The sequence below is a fragment of the Labeo rohita genome, chromosome 8 (assembly GCF_022985175.1).
Source record: "Labeo rohita strain BAU-BD-2019 chromosome 8, IGBB_LRoh.1.0, whole genome shotgun sequence".
Taxonomy (NCBI): domain Eukaryota; kingdom Metazoa; phylum Chordata; class Actinopteri; order Cypriniformes; family Cyprinidae; genus Labeo; species Labeo rohita.
Window position 1 is genome coordinate 21,873,157 of NC_066876.1, and position 20,757 is coordinate 21,893,913.

Below are 20,757 nucleotides of genomic sequence, written 5' to 3' on the forward strand. Positions count from 1 at the left end.
ATGTATATGTATATGTACACACACACACACATACATATTTATATATATATATATGTATATATATATGTGTGTGTGTGTCAATAATATATTATCAAATATTTATAGAATATATAGAGATAAGATTATTTATTTTGTTAATTTTATTTATTAATTTTAATTTTATTTATTTTGTTATTTGAGTTAAAATGTATTTATTTATTGTCTCTTATGATCACCAAGAGCAACATTTATTTGATCAAAAATACAGTAAAACAGTTATATTGTGATACCTTAATACAATTTAAAAGAGCTGTTTTCTATTTTAATAGATTTTAAAATGTTTATTATTCCTGTGACAAAGCTGAATTTTCAGTAGTCATTACTCCTTCAGATATTGTTATTGTTTTGTTATTTGTTATTTGCTATTGTATTGTTGCTAATATGCTGATTTAATACTCAATGTATAATCAATATTGAAAACTGCTGCTTAATATTTTTAGATCACATTTATGACCCCCCACACCCCCACCCCAGGATTCTTTAATGAATAGAACGTTTTTGTAAAAAACTGTCACTTTCATCAGTTTAATTAACCCTATTTTAATAAAAGTATTCATGCATAAAAAAAAAAATTCTACTGACCTCAAACATTTATTTTATACATTCTCTGTATAATTCTGTTTTTATAATTATAATGATTAGGTTTCATATAAAATGTATACATTTCTACAGTGAAACATTGCTGCCACACACATATTTTTTCTACTTAATTATGTCATTATAATGAGATGTCATTAAAAAACGACCAATTTCCTCCTAAAAACGAGATATGTCGTTAAAACTGTGTGGTTGTTTTGTTAAAATAAGATATTTTCTCGTAATATTGAGATATGTCGATAAAATGCCATCATTTTTCCTTGTTTAAACAACATTTTAGAAATACTCCAATAACAAAAATTAGGGATGCACGATATTATCGGACTGATATCGGAATCGGCCGATAATGACTTCAAATGTAAATATCGGCATCGGCCCGATTTGAAAAATTATGCCGATATGTCTTGCCGGTAAGATGAATATGTTAACTCACATGTGCTAAGGGTGTGCTAGGGATTAGATCATGTCAGCAGTGTGGCTCATTCTTGAAGCAAAGTTTTGACTGAATGAGGAGTAGATTCACTGTTTTGGATGGCTGCATTTAAACTGAGAATGCACACACAGAATGATGTGTAGATGTGTAGCGCGCCGTTGTTCCATTTGGGATCATGTACTGTTGCCTGTTTCATATCCATCACTAGATCGCTAAATGCACATTTAAATGGTTTTATGGTGCTCTTTGATGTATTTTGAAACCCAATGGCTATGTTTGCACATGACATGATCTGAATTTAAAATAAAAAGTAATTACTGCGCGCGGTCAGTGAATTCTCTTTCTCCGGCGGCGCAACGGCAAAGCACAATGTTTCTCATATGAAACATTTTTCGTGAATATTATGACACAAGTGAGGTACAAAGCATTCTTTATAAGTTAAATAATTGGTTAGCAGGCAAATGTTAGTAGCGACCATGCTTTTGGATTCATGCCGTTTGAGCCCATACATTTAAAGCCATAAGCGGCTATGTGTCCTGTTTTCCCGGTTGGTCACGAATTGCCACAAACTTAATAACCCTTTAATTTCGCAGGTTTATTTTCTTGTAATTTATGTTTAATCCATGTTGTCGTATCTTTTATGGTGGTAAACTGCGGGTGGGAAATAAAAGATGTCGTGGCAATAAATTAAGAATTCGTTAATACGACTTTTTAATTCGTTCCCTTATTTTACAAATTAATAAATTAATAAATCGTAGGAACGAATTAACAAGTTGTAGGAAATAATTATGTCCTGTTCGTGTCCCGCAGCCCTGTCAAAGCGCTGTGCACGTTGTAATTATATGCAAATTATAATTAAACAGGACTTACTGACTACATTTCTATTGCTTTCTTTCCATGTTGAATGCCTTTGTATTGCAGGGCTCTAGACTGATCAAAACTGTCACATTTTAGATAATTTTATTTATTTATTTATTTACTTTATTTATTTAATTTTTTTTTTTTTTTTTTTTTTTTTTTTTTTTTTTTTTTTTTGAGCAAGTTACAATTTGATGTGGTCGCATTTGTGCGAGTGCATGATCTGCAGTGCTGAAGCGTCTGCTCCATGCAGCGGGAGTTACAGAGTTACAAAGCCGTGGCATATTCAGGATTTCACTGATCACGCTAAGAGTAGTTTTCGTTGTGAGTGCTTCGGGTGTAGAGCCTGGTTTGTATTTGTAGTGTCAGCAGCAGCCAGGTGGTGACGGCAAAAATGACGCGACTATTCTGGAAACGATGGCGGACGGAGGATTCCATGTTTTCGTATCTCTTACTGTGATAAATTGCGGGTGGGAAATAAAATATTTCGTGGGAATAAATTAACAATTCGTTAATACTACATATTAATTCGTTCCCTCATTTTACAAATTAATAAATTAATAAATCGTAGGAATGAATTAAGAAGTTGTAGCAATGAATTATGTCCTGTTCATGTCCGCAAAGCACCCTCACAGTCACCCAGTTTAGTTCTACTTTTCTGTTGTCGTTTTGAAATGTTGTATTCAGATGGCGAATTCAAAAGTGAAAGCATCCAAAGTTTGTCTTAAAACATAGCAAAAGTGAACTGAATTCACAAAATTCAGATCATAAATAATACTAGCCTACTGATGAAAAGGAAGGGACTGAATGTAAACCACTCATTACTATTTATTTAATCCTAACAAATAAGCTATTGTTAAAAACTAACTTTCCAAACAAAATGATATATATCGGTATCGGTATCGGTATCGGCCAAAATGAGATGGAAAAATATCGGCATATCGGATATCGGCAAAAATCCAATATCGTGCATCTCTAACAAAAATATTCCAAGCCCAGAGTCGATTATTCAAAAATAACCGGTTTGATCATTTTAAACTAAGTGATCATTTTAAACTAAGTGAAATTATTGGATAGCATTATATTATAGACAGATTGGAGATTAATCCTAATAAACATGCTGCTACAATAAAAACAGTAACATTAAAATTAATTGAAAACTGTGTATTTCTATTATCCCTCCTGGAGTAACTTCTCGTTTATGTCAGGATTGTGGCGACAGCTGCGCAGACAATCGCTTAGCTCGCTCACGTAATGTAACCGTATATGTACATTTATATGTTTGGCCTAAGCATCCAAATACCAATAGGAAGGGTAGGAAGGGTAATATGTAATAAAATCATTTAATCCCAAATGTGTTATGGGTTAAATAAAAATAAAATAATAATAATAAAAAATTGGGTTAAATCAGCACTGTTAACTTAACGATATCAATGAAACTATATGTAATTGCTCTCAGGAGTTAACATATTATTTTTGGCACCCCAAATATCTACTTTTTCCCCCTGTCAGTGAGCAGTGAGATGCTGTGTACAGACATTTACAGGCTTGCCTTCTTGCTTCTCATCTGCTGGACTGCAGCAGTAGACAGCAGAGGCCCTTTGGCAAGAGCCCTGCGCTCAATGATTCACTTTCACAAGGTTAGTTAGAGTCCCTAGAGTCTGTGTTTGTTAGCTGCTTTCTGCTGCTTATACATTTTATGTTTTCTCTCTCACTCTCTGTCTCTCTGACACACACACTTATATGCTAGGCGACTTAGACAGTTGTAATGCAACATTTTCACAGAGTCTTGAACTCAGTACTTCAAAAGATCCCATTTTTTGTTAATGAGCCCATAACAACAGAACAGCCTAGCAATAATCCTTCTTGCTATGCATGGCAATCTCAAACCTGCTCTCCGCCTGCACTGGATCATATTATAATGCCGCTTCACTAGGACTTGGTGCCCTTGTGAATTTTACAGGGATATTTCACAACTCCTCCTGACTAATGATTTGTTGACTGTGTTTTTGGGGGCGTCTGAACGAGTGCAAACTATTTCTGGCAGAGTGGATCAGAAGCCGTACCCTCTGTCTGCTGATTGGCTTGTGAAGAGCGGGAGAGGGGAGATCTGTGTAATGATAATCTCAGCATCTCCTCTGCCGAATTTCTGAAGCCCATTTATTTTTATGAGGGTGTACGGGGTTGGCAGAGAATTAGGAGTCTTGATTGTGTCATGAGTGTTTGTGTTTTGAAATGCCAGCCTGTCCAGTCTTTAAGCTAATGTTCTCACCTCACAATTAGATGGATTCGCAGTTTACAGATTATTAGCTGCTAATGAGAGTCAGAGGTTCAGAAAATTGGACGTGTTCAAAAATTTTCAGGCCTGTGACTCATCTTGAATGTGTGAGGGTTTGGAAACACTAACTTTAAATTACACTTAAACAAAGAGCATGCTGATATTAGATCACATGAGCTTTCTTTGTAATATTTTTTTGAACATTTTCTCCTGTTTTTTTTATATTTAGATTACCTTTGTCTTCATCTAATGCCACAGTGTGCTGAGAATGTAGTCCGGTCGCTCATGATAGTGCGTGTTGTAGAAAAAATGGATTTAAAAGACATGTTGCATCATTGATCATTATCTATAGCACTAAGAGGAGTGAAAGCAGTCTGAAAAGAGGAGTGAAAGAGAGGAAACCTTGCCTTTTGAATTGAAAATGCATATCCAGAGCTCTGATGAAACCAGCCTTGCTGGTGAGCTAAGGGAATCGTCTCAGCCATACAATGTAAATGATTATTTCCACTAGAGAGCAAATACTCAGAGTACAGATTCATGTAAGAATGTTTATTCAGCTCACTGCGGTTCATTTGAAGTTCAGAGTAAGAATGAAACAAGAGCATGTCATAGGTTATGAGCTGAAGATATGTAAAGCAGTGAAAGGAGACATTTTTGAAAAGTTTGCTTTGAATTTTGCATAACCCCCCATTTTATGCTCGAAGGCACTGACGCAGAAGAGTTACGTGAAATACAAAGGTTGACCTTCAGAGACCTGCTGTAGCAAAACTGGAAAAGGTGATTACATAACTATTTATTAGGTGATAGCTATAGTTACAAAATGTTATCTTATTTTCTTTTCAGCATTTTGCCAGAATTAAATCTTAAAGGCATAGTTCACTCAAATGAAAATTCCATCATTTACTCGCCCTCAAAATTATTATTATTATTATTTTTTATTCTGCAGAACCCAAAATAACCAAGCAGTTGCTGGTCCTCATTGACTTCCACACTGTAAAAAAAAAAATCTGTGGTTGCCAGAATTTTACCATAACAATAAAGTAGCAACATTTTAGGTTTTACGGATTTAACTTTAGTGTACGTTTAGGGTGTGTTCACACTCGTTCGTTTGGAAAAAAAGGAAAATGATACATTTGGTCCTGGTCTAAAACTTAACAAATTCACCACTCTTTATTTAGAAGACATATTAAGGTTCTTATTACATATAAGTCAGCTTAATCAGTTACCAAAAAAGAATGTCAAAATTATTTAGGAAAATAAGATTTTCTTCAAAGTCATCAAAGTGATAAAATGTTGTTGCAAAAAAAAAGGAGTACACCCTCCTGAAAGTTACTAAATAAAAAAAAAATGGTGTAGGCTTAAGGCAATTTTAAATAACCAGGTTTGTATATTGAACCAAAACATTTTAAGACAAGTAATTTCCTGACAATTAAAAGTGTTATATAGCCAGGAGATTGTCAGGAGATTTATTTCTTAGCTTAAAAGGGGGCAGTGGTACAAGAGGAGTACCAAATTATTGTTTTAGGTGTGAAAATATAGCAGAAGTACCACTGACATTCAAAAACAATGGACTTGTAACAAAGCTCCTGAAATAATCAGGTCTTCACTTTAAGTTTTAGAAAAAAAGCAGGAAAAATACCATGCAAGTGTCTCAGAGCCAGCAAAAGCTATTAAATGAGTCACACTTTATCTCACAGGGTATGACACAGTTTGCAGAAGTAACATGTATGGTTGTTGTCACCACTAGAATTACATACTGTAGCCAAAGCACAATAAACTCATTTAAAGGAGAAGTCCACTTTCAGAACAACAATTTACAAAAAATTTACTCACCCCCTTGTCATCCAAGATGTTCATGTCTTTCTGTCTTCAGTCGTAAAGACATTATGGTTTTTGAGGAAATCATTACAGGATTTTTCTTTATACAATGGACTTCATTGGTGCCCCGATTTTGAACTTCCAAAATGCAGTTTAAATGCAGCTTCAAAGGGCTCAAAGATCTCAGCTGAGGAAGAAGAGTCTTATCTAGTGAAACGATCTGCCGTTTTTTTTTTAAAAATAAAAATTTGTATACTTTTTAAGCACAAAAGCTTGTGTAGCACAGGCTCTGGGATGCGCGTCCACGATGCTATGAATTAGTGGTGGGTCATTCTTGAGCGATTCTTTAATGTTTAACGAGTCGTCTCGGGGAGTGATTTGTTCAGTCGCACATGCGCAACATCCTATTAGTTTACATGTTTTAAGTCTTCAGGTTTTTCGACAAGTTTTCAGGTTTGAGTCTACCTGGGTCTTTAGTTTATGATTAGCTCACCTCACCTCTTATCTGACAAGTTTTCGGGTTTGAGTCGTTCATCTTATGGGGCTGTCACGTGATGAACGAACGACTCAAACCCAGTCATTTCGCTAGATAAGACCCTTCTTCCTCGGCTGGGATCGTTTAGAGCCCTTTGAAGCTACATTTAAACTACATTTTGGAAGGTCAAAATCGGGGCACCAATGAAGTCCATTATATGGAGAAAAATCCTGAAATGCTTTCCTCAAAAACCATAGTTTCTTCACAACTGAAGACAAAAAGACATGAACATCTTGGATGACAAAGGGGGTGAGTAAATTATTTGTGAATTGTTGTTCTAGAAGTGGACTTCTCCTTTAACCTCTTCCAAGGCTCATATTCACAAAATATAGACTTCTGGGAATCCATACTCTTATCATACTTTAAATAATTTTGAATCCAAAAGCATCCAAAATGTACTGGTGTTGCTAGAGAAGGAGTACAGTGAGAAGTGCCTGGTTCACACAGTGACATTTAGTCATAGTAAAGCTCTTATATTGGGATGCATGAGTGCTAACGGTGTGCATCAGTGCTGTCAATTCACACGCCACTGTGTGATGTAATACAAAAACTTGAAACAGAAGATGCTACCCTCTTCTCATTCCCTGCATTGTTGGGCATTTTTCAACATGACATTGAAGGTATTCATTGTCCCAAGGTGAAAATCCTTCAGTAGACGTGTATTTCACTCAGACTTAACACTGTTGAGCAGCTGTGGGGGATTCTGTAGAGATGAGCTGAGCAACATTCCCCATTAAAGACCAGGGCATTTAAGGAAGTCATCCTCCAGGAGTTAAACAGTTAAACTTGCACTCTCAGTACCAAGAAGGGTTCTGGAGGACATACTAAGTATTAGAATATTATACATTTGCTGAATAAAATCTGTTATATACTCATTTCTGCAATCCTTCATTTAAACAAAATTGGCTAATTTACTTATTTTACAGAAACTATTGCCATTAATTTTTTGTTTTTATTAAGTATATGTTTAATACATTTCAATTTTGCCATCTTTTCATGAGTTATACTAGTGATCATTAAGAAAATACATCTTTTATGTTTATTCAGATGGGGTGTACTTTATGCTGTGTACTGTATATACTTTCTATACTATATAGTCTATATTTTTATTGGGGACCAGCAACTGTTTTGGTGAAAGTACATTTTTTTATATTTGGATGAACTGTTCCTTTAACGGACTGAGGGTTTTTTTTAGGCCATTTTCTTATTGGTTTTTAAATCTAAAATTTTATTTTAAAAAGTTAGTTTTTTTATTTTTATTTTATTTTTTTTTTTTTTACAAATTCCATAAATGTTGTGATAGAATGTTTTCATACCCAATGGATTAATAAAAACATTTTAAATGATGAAAAAAGAATGAAATTATACAATTATCATCAGTGCTTGAGTCTCTAATGGTTGAACGTTTCAGGTGCTGTTCAACATCTGTGGTACCAAAATCTGAATTAGTGCACTCTGGAAGCACTTCTGTCATGGTTATATTTCATTGCTTTTGTTTGAATTCTGATCTGTGTGAACCTGTACTTTATTCTATGCTTCTTTAGTGCCTGTAAGTAGTGTGAATTCAATCAATGGCACAACCTCTGCTCTGCATTTAAACTAGTTTCAAGTTTAAAACCCTTTCAACCTACGCAACCCAAACTTAGCAGGAGCTCTTGTGGTCTGATTTGAAGACTCAAGCACCATCGACCCACATAGTCCAAAAAATCAACCAAAGCGCTTCTGAATACTGTTGAATCACTTGTAAACAGACACATTAAAATCTCTGTGATTTGGTATTTTAGGAGCTTGAGCGTGCATCGCTTAAAATACTATGGGTTTCATAAAAGGTTCATGATCGGAAGGCTCAAAAATAAAAATAAGGACATTTATTTTTGGCAAAAGTGTTCAGTGAAGTTCATCCACGTCCATATGTTTTATACAGCTGATATACAGGGTGGGCCATTTATATGGATACACCTTAATAAAATGGGAATGGTTGGTGATATTAACGTCCTGTTTGTGGCACATTAGTATATATGAGGGGGCAAACTTTTCAAGATGGGTGGTGACCATGGTGGCCGTTTTGAAGTCGGCCATCTTGGATCCAACTTTTGTTTTTTCAATAGGAAGAGGGTCATGTGACACATCAAACTTATAGGGAATTTCACAAGAAAAACAATGGTGTGCTTGGTTTTATCGTTATTCTTTCATGAGCTATTTACAAGTTTCTGACCACTTATAAAATGTGTTCAATGTGCTGCCCATTGTGTTGGATTGTCAATGCAGCCCTCTTCTCCCACTCTTCACACACTGATAGCAACACCGCAGGAGAAATGCCAGCACAGGCTTCCAGTATCCGTAGTTTCAGGTGCTGCACATCTCATATCTTCACACCATAGACAATTGCCTTCAGATGACCCCAAAGATAAAAGTCTAAGGGGGTCAGATCGGGAGACCTTGGGGGCAATTCAACTGGCCCACGACGACCAATCCACTTTTCAGGAAACTGTTCATCTAGGAATGCTCGGACCTGACACCCATAATGTGATGGTGCACCATCTTGCTGGAAAAACTCAGGGAACGTGCCAGCTTCAGTGCATAAAGAGGGAAACACATCATCATGTAGCAATTTCAAATATCCAGTGGCTTTGAGGTTTCCATTGATGAAGAATGGCCCCACTATCTTTGTACCCCATATACCACACCATACCATCACTTTTTTTTGTTCCAACAGTTTTGGAGGGATCTATCCAATGTTGGTTAGTGTCAGACCAATAGCGGTGGTTTTGTTTGTTAACTTCACCATTCACATAAAAGTTTGCCTCATCACTGAACAAAATCTTCTGCGTGAACTGAGGGTCCTGTTCCAATTTTTGTTTTGCCCATTCTGCAAATTCTGTGCACCGATCTGGGTCATCCTCGTTGAGATGCTGCAGTAGCTGGAGTTTGTAAGGGTGCCATTTGTGAGTAGCTAATATTCGCCGAAGGGATGTTCGACTAATGCCACTCTCCAGTGACATGCGGCGAGTGCTACGCTGTGGGCTCTTGCTGAATGAAGCTAGGACAGCCACTGATGTTTCTTCATTAGTGACGGTTTTCATGCGTCCACATTTTGGCAAATCCAACACTGAACCAGTTTCACGAAACTTAGCAAGCAGTTTGCTAACTGTAGCATGGGAGATGGGTGGTCTCGTAGGGTGTCTTGCACTGAAATCTGCTGCAATGACCCGGTTACTGCGTTCACCAGATATCAACACAATTTCGATCCGCTCCTCACGTGTTAACCTCTTCGACATGTCAATGGCTGTGAACAAAGAGAAACTTGTAAATAACTCATGAAAGAATAAAGTTACGTTAAAACCAAGCACACCATTGTTTTTCTTGTGAAATTCCCAATAAGTTTGATGTGTCACACGACCCTCTTCCTACTGAAAAAACAAAAGTTGGATCCAAGATGGCCGACTTCAAAATGGCCACCATGGTCACCACCCATCTTGAAAAGTTTGCCCCCTCACATATACTAATGTGCCACAAACAGGACGTTAATATCACCAACCATTCCCATTTTATTAAGGTGTATCCATATAAATGGCCCACCCTGTACTTACATATACTGTCAATGGGTTTTATACTTCAAATATAGCATAAGTATTAGGCATAAAATACACATAAATGTTTATTCAATTCATAAGCATATTATATCATAAACGGTAGCTCGTGCTACAAAAACAGAGCAATTATTACTAATAATCAGGCTATGGAAATATAGCAACCTGCCTTATAATTGCAGTTACATGAATAAGGACAAGGTTGTCTTATTAGTTTTCAAATGTGAAATGTTGTTCGGATTATGCATACAAATGACCTTAGTAAATATGACTCGCTGTGCTGCGTGTGCAGGGTGCTAGTATTGATTGTGCTTTGCTCTTCAGCTGATTTCGCAGAACTCTTGCTTTGATGTTTGTATAGATTGAGTTTTATTTTTTTTCTCTAAAAGCCCCTTCTGCATAATCAGAGCTGCTGCTGCTATTGATTGGTGTGGTGTAAGTAGGTGTTTCTTGTAATTGTTAAACTGGTTCAGTGGTTGCTAGACTTTAATGGGTGCCTCCATCTCTCATTCGGCTTCAAAGCTTTACGTGAGAAAACATTGTTATTCTGGGAAATGAATATTTCCTAGGGCTACACATTCAACTTGTGAGAGAATCTGTGCAAGTGTAAGAGAGAAATTCTGCAATTCTTATTTTCTGCAAAAGACAGAGGCTGTTGAAATAGCGTGAGATGGCCTGCGCTTTCTTAGACGTCCTCAGCCAGATTCTTCCAAAAGCCACAGGATGTCAGACCAAGACTCTGCATGCTCTTTTTTTAAAAAACAAATCATTATGTCCAGACCTCCTCTTTAGGTTCTTTCTCAACAAACCTCTGGGTTTTCTCTGATAAAGTTAAGTTACAGGTTTAATCTTCGTCCTATGCAATTTCTCACTTTTCACCACCATAACCTGTTGTTTCTTTCTCTGTTTTCTCACCATCTCACCTCAGACTCCTTTGTTTGCTGTTTTTGTTAGTAGTGTTTGCCAAAGCAAACTTGCTTGTATGTAAGGTTAGGTTTTTTTGAGGACTTTTTCCTGCGTAAAGAAAAGTGTTAAGGTTTGGGGGATATTACATATTTTTGTCAGAACCTCCTTCAGTAACATGCAGGTCCTTCCCTGCAAGCATCCTGCAGTTTTCATGCAAGTCAATGCCCTGTCACACTGCAAAACAGGTAAAGCAGTTCCTTGAAACTAGGAACATTAAAATAATGAAATGGTCAGGCCTGAGTCTTGATCTAAACCTGATTGGAAATCTATGAAAAATTCAAACTAAGTAAGAAACCCACTACAGTTACCAAACTATAAAAGAGAGTGGAAGAAGAGTGGACCAAGTTCATACCAGCACAGTCTGAGAAAATAATGATGTAATTTTCTCTGTCTGTCTCCTTGTTGTAGGTGGTGTACTTCCATACTTCCCTGTGTTTGAGTTCTGTGGTGGCAGTGGTGGAGTTGGTGTCTCTGTCTACCAGGGCAGATGGTTCCCAGGATGCAGTGGGGTCAGGGTTTGGACTCCTTCAGCTCTTCACAGGTCGTGCAGACACCAGCATCTCTCAGGGGGAGGGCAGGTAACGGTCACCTCAGTCACCTCAGAGCAGTGCCGAATGGCCATTTCCATGAGTGTGAAAAATGACACTCCAGAGCACACAGTCTTATTGACTATGCAGCAAGTCCTGAAACCTGTAATGAGTGAATAAAGTGGGCTTATTATAATTGGCTCGCTATTCAAAAGAAGAAAGAACTGAATGTGTGCCTCTCATAACTCCTTTAATGGGTCTGTAATTTCATGTTCTCTTTGTCATACTGAACAAAGAAGCATATCTGTATAACAGCGGAGTGTGGTGGACTTTGAATTAATTCGGAGTATTTTTTTTTGTATTTAAATTTGTGACCCACCTCAACTTGCTGCTTTAGAAAAATGCTTTATACTCTGTTTAAACAAATTTTTGCTATATATATATATATATATATATATATATATATATATATAGGGCTGCAATGGTTCCTTGATTCTATTAGAGTAGAATCAACAAACTACTCTAATAGAATCAATAATACCAAAATAATCGTTAGTCACAGCCCTAAATTACACCTTCACGTACACCATCTTTAGTGTCACATGATCTTTCAGAACTCATTCTAATATGCAGATTTGCTGCTCAGTAAACATTTCTTATTGTTATTAATGTTGAAAACAGTTGTATTGCTTAATGTTTGTAGAAGCATAATGACAGCATTTATATGAGATATTTTCTTGAATAAAATGATTTTCTTTAGAAAAAAAAAATTTAAAAACCTAACCCTAACCCATCTTTTTGACGTTTAAACCTTTTAACAGTGTATTTATATTCTGTTTGTTTTGTTTTTTTTTAATCCATAACATTTTTATACTAAATATTTTAACTATTTTTTACCACCATGTCTTTTTCAGGTTGAGTCTGTTCAGTGGGACCCCCAGAGCCCTCCTGCACCCAACAATGAAGGACCCTCTGCAGTGTAAGTGCAACCCTCAGCTTTGCATTCAGTCAACATTTTATATTCCACACTGTTAACATCTCAATTCTGCTAAACGAATGGTGGATTCAGTCAAAGTTTGAAGTCAACAAATTGATAGCAATAAGAGTAAATGATAATAGATTTAAAAAAGAAGTGAATTGTAGTGAATTGAGATGTTCCTGAAAGCAAACTGCAAGTCCCAGTCAAAAATACTCCTCAAAAGTGGGTACCAGAGGCATTTCAGGAGGCATTCGGGTGTGACTCTGTTCTGATATTCAACTCCCTGTTGTCATTATCCAATCAAATCCTGGCCTACTTTTTTCACATTGAAAATCTTGAGTGACACATAAATGTCACATTGCAAAAGTGAAATAGGTTGTGAATTGTGTTTCATGTTGACTTTTAAAGCTGAAGTTATCAGTCCCCATCAATGTGGTTTTGAAATGAAGAGATCACTCTGTTTTCTTCTAAGGCAGTTCTTCATGATTTTTTTTTTTTTTTTTTAGTTCTGTACAGTAGATAGATGTTTCATTGATGTGATTACCCCAGCAGCACAGCAGGTATTTGAAGGCTTGACTGAACCGGCCTGATTTCTGGGAGAGCGTGTGTAGTGAAAGTTGACACTAGATAACATATTCTACTCATGGTCTCAAAGGAGTCAAACCGAGCTAGAGACAACAGCAAGAGCTTAGTAATAAATAGTTGATAAATAGCACTTCATGCTTTCTGACACTAGTGATGAGAAACTATTTGTGTGTGTGTGTGTGTGTGTTTGCCTCATTTTTCAAATGCTTTCAGTATTCAATCTGTCAGCTTGCCTTGACTTTCCCATTTAGATTCATTTCCACCTGAAAGCAAATTGAATTAGGACTATTTTTTGCAGCGCTGTTCTAAGCAAACAATCTCTATCATGACCATTTCAGATCTTATTTTCTTATCTTTCCTGACTCTGAAAGGTGAACAGGTTGCTTCTTTTGAAGGAGAATCTTAAATGTGCAAATTAAACGAAATAGCTGGGACTCGCCTATAAATAATTGAAGAGATTCTTGAAACAGATTTCAGAAAGTAGCCTTAATTGATGAATATCCTTTAATGTTGGCCTTTTTTCCTGTTGTGTTTGGCAGACGTCTCATGTCCTGGAAGATGCATTATTTGGTTTTGACCTTGTAAGCATTTTATGTTATAGAATAGTGTTCAGATTCCTTCTTCTATTTATGTTCTTATCTTTTTGTTTCTTAATAGATATGTTCCGCTTTTGCCATTTATTTAAATTGAAGTACTTTTATTGTCTGTGTACATTTTCCAACGCTGTGGATTTAATGCGGTCACATAGGTTGTCTTCAAAAGTCACCTTTTTGCAGACATTTGCAAAATTAAGGGATGGTTTACCAAAAAATGAAAATTACCCCACAATTTACAGTAACTCTATTCCAAGTGCACCACACATGCAGTTGTCAACATGTTAACCAAATCACTTAAATATCTTTGCAGAAAAGATGCATGAACATCTTGTACAAACTTGTTTCATACATATTGTTTGTTCAGAAATAATACTAGGAAAATGTTTTTAAAAAAAAATCTTACAAGTCAAAGTAATTTAAATTCAAAATGACTTAACATATAACACCAGGAGACTATTATTAACTATAAATCTTCTGTAAAAACAATGAACACCAGCCTTTCAGCCTGTCACCATGATGCAAACATGAAATGTCAAACATACAGTAATAGTTCTTCACAGGTTTTTTATTTGATTGTGCTGCTTTTCCATTGTTTTTTTTATTTTTTATTTTTTGTTGAGAATTTGTAGTCCAACAAAGTGCATCCATCCACCATAAAAAGTGTTCCACATGAAAGTACTTGAAGTATGGATTTAAAATGTGCTTTAAAATAAAACATTTAATTTGACATTACAAAGTGCATTTTTAAAAGTGTTATAAATATACTAAAATAAACTAATAAACTAATAATTTAAACTACACTACAAGTGTGCAATTAAGCACACTTCTTTTTCACAAGGGATAATTTAATAATAAGATACAGGGTTCCTGCACGGTTTGGAAAAGTATGGAATTTCACTTGTTATTACCAGGTCTGGAAAAGTATAGAAAAAAGAAAGCAGAGTATGGACAAAAAAAATCCCATTTCCAGACTTTTGCCCCCATTACATTTAAAAAAAAAAAAAAAAAAAAAAAAAGAAAGAAAGAAAATTAAGAATTTAAATAAAGTAAGTTTATCATACAAGAATTGCAGTGATTGTCTTCTGTAGTGATTGCACTTCTTTCCTTATGCAAAATGTTTTGCATTTTAGGTTTCTTCTCATGATATTCCTAGCACCGTTTGACATAGCCTCAAGGACCTTTGCAAAAAAAAAAAAAACAGACTTATGTGCTCATGAGAAACCATTAAACTTATTGTATAGGACAATGCACGCTGGGCAACCTATTCTGCCATCAGCTCATTTTGTGGTCTGGTGTCTTGGCTGACACGTATGCCTTAAAGAGACCTAAGACCTTGAAATATAACATACGGTCCTAACAACAGCCACATTTTTAAACAGTCTTTTTTTTTATAGACCATTGAACTTGACAAATAGGACAATGCACACAGCCGTATTGTGCCATCAGCCCATTTTGTGTCATGGTTTCGCCGCCACCGCAGGGGATGTGTTAAATTGGATATTAGGCTTTGATATTACAGGGACTATCATAAGGAAAGCCAAAATTTGAGCTAGTAGATCTCTATTAATTCATATGTATCCATGCATATGCATATCTCATTTCATTCATAGTAAGAAGGCAGTGATGCACAAAGGAAATTATAGGTTAATATGTTAATATTATATAAAACTAGAAATTGTAATGCGTAAACATTACACAAAAAAGTCTGTATTTTATTTTATTTTTATTTTTTTTATTTTAGATGTCACTTTGACAAAAAATCAATGTAAAAAAAAATTACTGATGACTGTAATATATACCAATTATAAAGCTGAAAATAGTGCTGTATGAACCATTAATGTTAAATATGGTCCGAATATCTACTGAGAGGTTTAGAAAATGTGAGTCTCGAAAATTATAGGATTTTGAAAATGGAAAATGTGTACACTAAAAATGCTGGGTTCAAAACAACCCAACTTGGGTTATTTGGCAACTATTGGTAAATATTGGACAGAACACTTGCTGGGTTATTTTTACCCAGCTGGTCGGGTTAAATGTTTTTACCAAACAAGCTGGGTTATTTAAAGTCAACTATTGTTTAAAATGTATTATATTGCTAGTTTAAAATGGACTGGAACTTAAAAACACACACAGAATTACTAGAGGCAACAGCAATAATCAAAAGATGAACATTTATTAAGCAAGAGCACATGAACAAAATAGAAGACATTTTGAATTTATTTCAGTGAATACAGCATACATTTAAACTCATTTAACAAGCATTTTAGACATAAACAAATGTAACATTTAAAAGTAGAATTTTAGTTTTAGTGTATTTAACCATTCTGTGTTATCATTTTTTACTGAAATAGCGTTAATTCTAATTCTGGTGAAGGGCTAAAATGTAGTTTAAATGCAGCTTCAAAAGGCTCTAAATGATCCCAGCCAAGGAAGAAGGGTCTTATCTAGAGAAACGATTGGTCGAAAAATAAAAATTGGTATACTTTTTAAGCACAAAAGCTTGTGTAGCACAGGCTCTGGGATGCACGTTCACGATGCTACGAATTAGTGATGGGTCATTTTTGAATCTCATGGGTTCATTTTGAAATCTTTAATGTGACTCGGGAAGAACAAGTCGTCTCGGAGAGTGATTCGTTCAGTCGCGCATGCACAGCATCCTGTTAGGTCCTGTACTGGAATTAGTTCACCTGTTTCGAGTCTTCGGGTTTTTTGAGTTATTCATTCATCTTATGGGGCGGTCACGTGATGAACGAACAACTCAAACCCGAAAACTTGTCCGATAAGAGGTGAGGTGAGCTAATCATAGACTAAAGACCCAGGTAAACAATGAATGAATCTTTTTTTTCTGTTTCTTATAGCATTATAGTTTGGTCTTGTTTGTAGTGTGATCAACGTTTGTTTAAGCAGTAGATGTAGGGAAGTAACACGTAACATTTTAATTATATTTTGCTAAAATGAACGAAATGACTCGAAAAAAGATTTGTTAATTTTGCTGAATGAGACTCAAAGGTCCGAGTCGGTAAAATGATCCGAACTTCCCATCACTACTACGAATCAAGTTCATCATCTGTGTACTCCGGCTAAAAAAGGTAAAGTATGGCGAAAAACTCCATCTTATTTTCTCCTACAACTTCAGAATCGTCCGACGTCGTTGTACCTTTTTGTTTGTGAACAGCGTTTGACTTACTTGCACTTTCTTAGTCTTTGCGTGTCTTTGTAAACACTGGGTCTGTAGTTGCGCCTACGTTCGGCGTGACCTTTCGACATGATTCAGTAGTACGTGAACGTGCATCCCAGAACCTGTTACACAAGCTTTTGTGCTTAAAAAGTATACACATTTTTATTTTCCGAAAAAAATAACAGAACATTTCGCTAAATAAGACACTTCTTCCTCGACTGGGATCGTTTAGAGCCCTTTGAAGCTGCATTTAAATACATTTTGGAAGTTCAAAATCAGGGCACCAATGAAGTCCATTATATGCAGAAAAATCCTGAAACGCTTTCCTTAAAAACCATAATTTCTTTACGACTGAAGACAGAAAGACATGAACATCTTGGATGACAAGGGGGTGAGTAAATTATTTGTGAATTATTGTTCTAGAAGTGGACTTCTCCTTTAACAAACAGTACTGACATTAGAGAATATATTTTAAGATTAAACTAAGTACAGTAACAAATAAAAAAACCAAGTAATTCTGTTTATAACGAGAGTGGTGTTTTGCTGTTGTCCCTTCATACGGCTTGCTTTGTAGATGTGTTAATCTCGGGACTGAGAGCACCATATGAGAGTGACTCATGGATGCAGTGTATCTGCAGGGTGTCCAGCTGTTGGAGTGAAGAGGGAGCAACGTTGATCTAAAATTCTCTCTGAATCCAGCCTTTCCTTCTAGCCGTGTGTCTCTGTGCTACCTGCCATTCTGTCTCAATTATGCCTCTCCATGCTGGAGGGAGGAGATGTCCTGCTGTCTCTCTGAGAGTCTCAGCCTCCTAGGGCTTCTCAGATCACACGTAAACTTGCTGTCAAACACACACAAACATAGGTGCAAGCATTCTCTCGCATGATTTATACAGCAGCGCACATACATTCAGCCATTGTCTGCTTATTAATACCGCTGAAGCCATCATTTGGATGGTGCAGATGTTGGGAAAGTGAGAGGACGAAAACCTAGAGCAGTGCTTCTCAACTGGTTTTCTTACAGATTTTTTTTGTTAAACATCAAGTGGCGACCAGATGCGCTACCCAGCCCAGTTCACTTCTGTTCAGATCAGTTAAGTTTGGTTTGATTTGATAGAGATCTGTTTTATTGTTTCGGTGTACGTTTAATCAAGTTCAGTTTGATTCATTTTGTTTTGAATCAATTTAAACTTGATTCAGTATGTTTATTTTGATTTTATTTAAGTTTAGTTTAGTTTAACTAATTTGAATTAATTTGGTTCAGTTTCATTTAGTGTAATTCAGTTGCGCAGTACATATTGACGTAAAGCAGCTTTACAAAGAACACTGATTAAACCAAATGAGTGACTTTAAAAAAGGAAAATAGTTCACCCAAAAATGTACATTTTCTGAAAATGTATCCACCCTTGAGCCATCCAAGATATAGATGAATTTGTTTCTTAATGGAAACAGATTTTTACTTTACTTTACTTTCTGATTCTTATTTACTTTACTTTACTTTACTTTACTTTATATTTACACTTTTTTTTTGTTTTGTTATATTTCATTTGATGTCATTTCATTTCATTTTATTTTAATTTATTTTTATGTTTTTCAATGTTACATTTTTATTATTTTATTTTAAATTTTAAAATGATTTTATTATTGTATTTTTTTTCCTTTTTTCTTTTCTTTTTTTTATTGTATTTTATATTATGTATATTATTTTATATTATACTTTTATATATATTTTATTTTATTTCGTTTCATTTCATGTCATATAGTATTTCCTTTTAAATTTTATATATTCAAATTTATTTTATATTCATTTTTTATTATTTTATTTTATTACACTTAATTTAACTTAATTTTATATTTTACATTTTGAATTTTATATTATTTTAATTATATATTTATTTTAATTTTATATTTTAAATTTTGAATTGTATTTTATTTTAACTGTATATTTAAAGGTTTTTAAATTAGTATATTATTTTATTTTATATTTTAATTCATTATTTTTAAATTATATATTTATTTATTTTTTTATTTTATATGTAATTTTTTTATTTTTTTTATTTACAATTTACAGTTATTTTATTTTATATTTTAAATTTTGTATTTTATTTCATTTCATGTCATATTTTATATTTTGAATTTTGTATTTTGTATTTTATATTATTTTATATTTTACATTTTTATTTAATTAAATTAAATTAAATTAAATTTAATTTCATGTCATTTTTATTTTATTTTATTTTATTTTATTTTATTTTATTTTATTTTATTTTATTTTATTTTATTTTATTTTATTTTATTTTATTTTATTTTATTTTATTTTAGATTTTGTGCCAAAATACCCATAGATTTTATGCCAAAATACCCATAGATTTTATTTGGGTACATAGCTTGTGATGTCATAAACAAAAAACATGGCAAGAGTTTTTTACAAAAAAAAAATAGAGGGGAATATGTATCTTGCTTATATTTATTGTTCAATTATTTGGAAGTTGGATAGTTTTTATGTTTTGCTTTTATTATTGATTTTTTTACCCCCTGCTTTTTGCAGCAGAACATTTTTGGATCATGACCCATAAGTTAAGAACAACTGGCACAGAGGACATGTAAACAGCATTGGCAGAGCCTAATAATTCTGGCACGTAGAAATCTGCGCTTTATTTGATGTGTTTGTCTGGGCGCATGTCTTTGTGTGTGTGTGTAGAAGAGAGAGATGGAGAGATGTGAAAATGAGTGAGTGGTTTTTCATCTCCGAAGATTAGAATGCCTATTTTGACACACTTCAGTGTTTGTAGATGGCTGATTTTGACAAGCACAGTAGCTTAGTCATTCCTTCAGAATGGAGACAAATAGATGCAAAGCCATGTTGATGTAGTTACATCTGCTGTTCCTTCACCCATGAAAGAAACACATAATAACCTCGAAAGGCCAAAGAAAGATCGGTCATGTTAAATTAGTTGGTAAATCAGGTTTAATCATGAAGGATTCAGTGGGAATCAGCAACAAAACTGGTGGACAGAGAGCTGTAGGTTCCGGTACACTGATTGCTATTATTTATTTTAATTTGAATAATTTTAAATGCTTTTTTTTTTTTTTTTGAGCTGTGGCCTGGTGGTTTGTACTTGTGCTTCGCATATGCAGACCCTTGGGGTTTATATAAAAGATGCAAATTTGAATCTAGACTGCAATGTGTCCTGATTGCATTAAAAAAAATAAATTAATTAAAAAATTAAAAATAAAAATAAAAATAAATAAATAAATGAAAAAAAAAAAACTAAATAAATACATTATATATATATATATCATTTATTTATTTAGTTTTTTTTTTTTTTTTTTTTAATACACTGCCGTTCAAAACTTTGGGAGTCTCTTATGCTTGTCAAGGCTGTATGTTCTTAATCAAAAATACAGAAAGAACAGTAATATTGTGAAATATTATTTCAATTTCTAATATTGGTTTCCTATTTTAATATACTTTAAAATATAATTTATTTTTGTGACACAGCCATATTTTTTTATCAGTCATTACTTCGTCCATTGATCCTTCAGAAATCATTCTAATATGCTTGATGAATAAAAAGTTAAAATGAACAGCATTTATTTAAAATAGAAATCTTTTATAACAAAACAAGTTTTAGCTATCAGTTTTTATCCATTTAACATATCCTTGCTAAATAAAATGATTAATTTCTTAAAAAAAAAAAGAAAGAAAAAAATTACTGACCTCAAACGTTTGAATAGTAGTGTATATTGTAACAGAAAATTTCTATTTTGAATAAACACT

General features: G+C 34.3%; 1 protein-coding gene across 3 annotated transcripts in view; it reads left to right on the plus strand.

Moving 5' to 3' along the window:
* LOC127169804 (nephrocystin-4) overlaps positions 1 to 20,757 on the plus strand; it is a 229,647-nt gene that overhangs the window by 34,135 nt on the left and 174,755 nt on the right. For 2 of the 3 annotated variants that reach the window (XM_051117427.1, XM_051117428.1), the window contains exon 1: positions 12,556 to 12,620. Coding sequence is in view for 1 of the 3 variants with exons in the window: in XM_051117429.1 (XP_050973386.1) it covers positions 11,523 to 11,692; positions 12,556 to 12,620 (235 nt within the window). In the remaining 2 variants the exon portion in view is untranslated. Of the gene's footprint in view, positions 1 to 11,522; positions 11,693 to 12,555; positions 12,621 to 20,757 lie in introns of those variants that run through there. The other variant, XM_051117429.1, reaches the window with a different exon arrangement.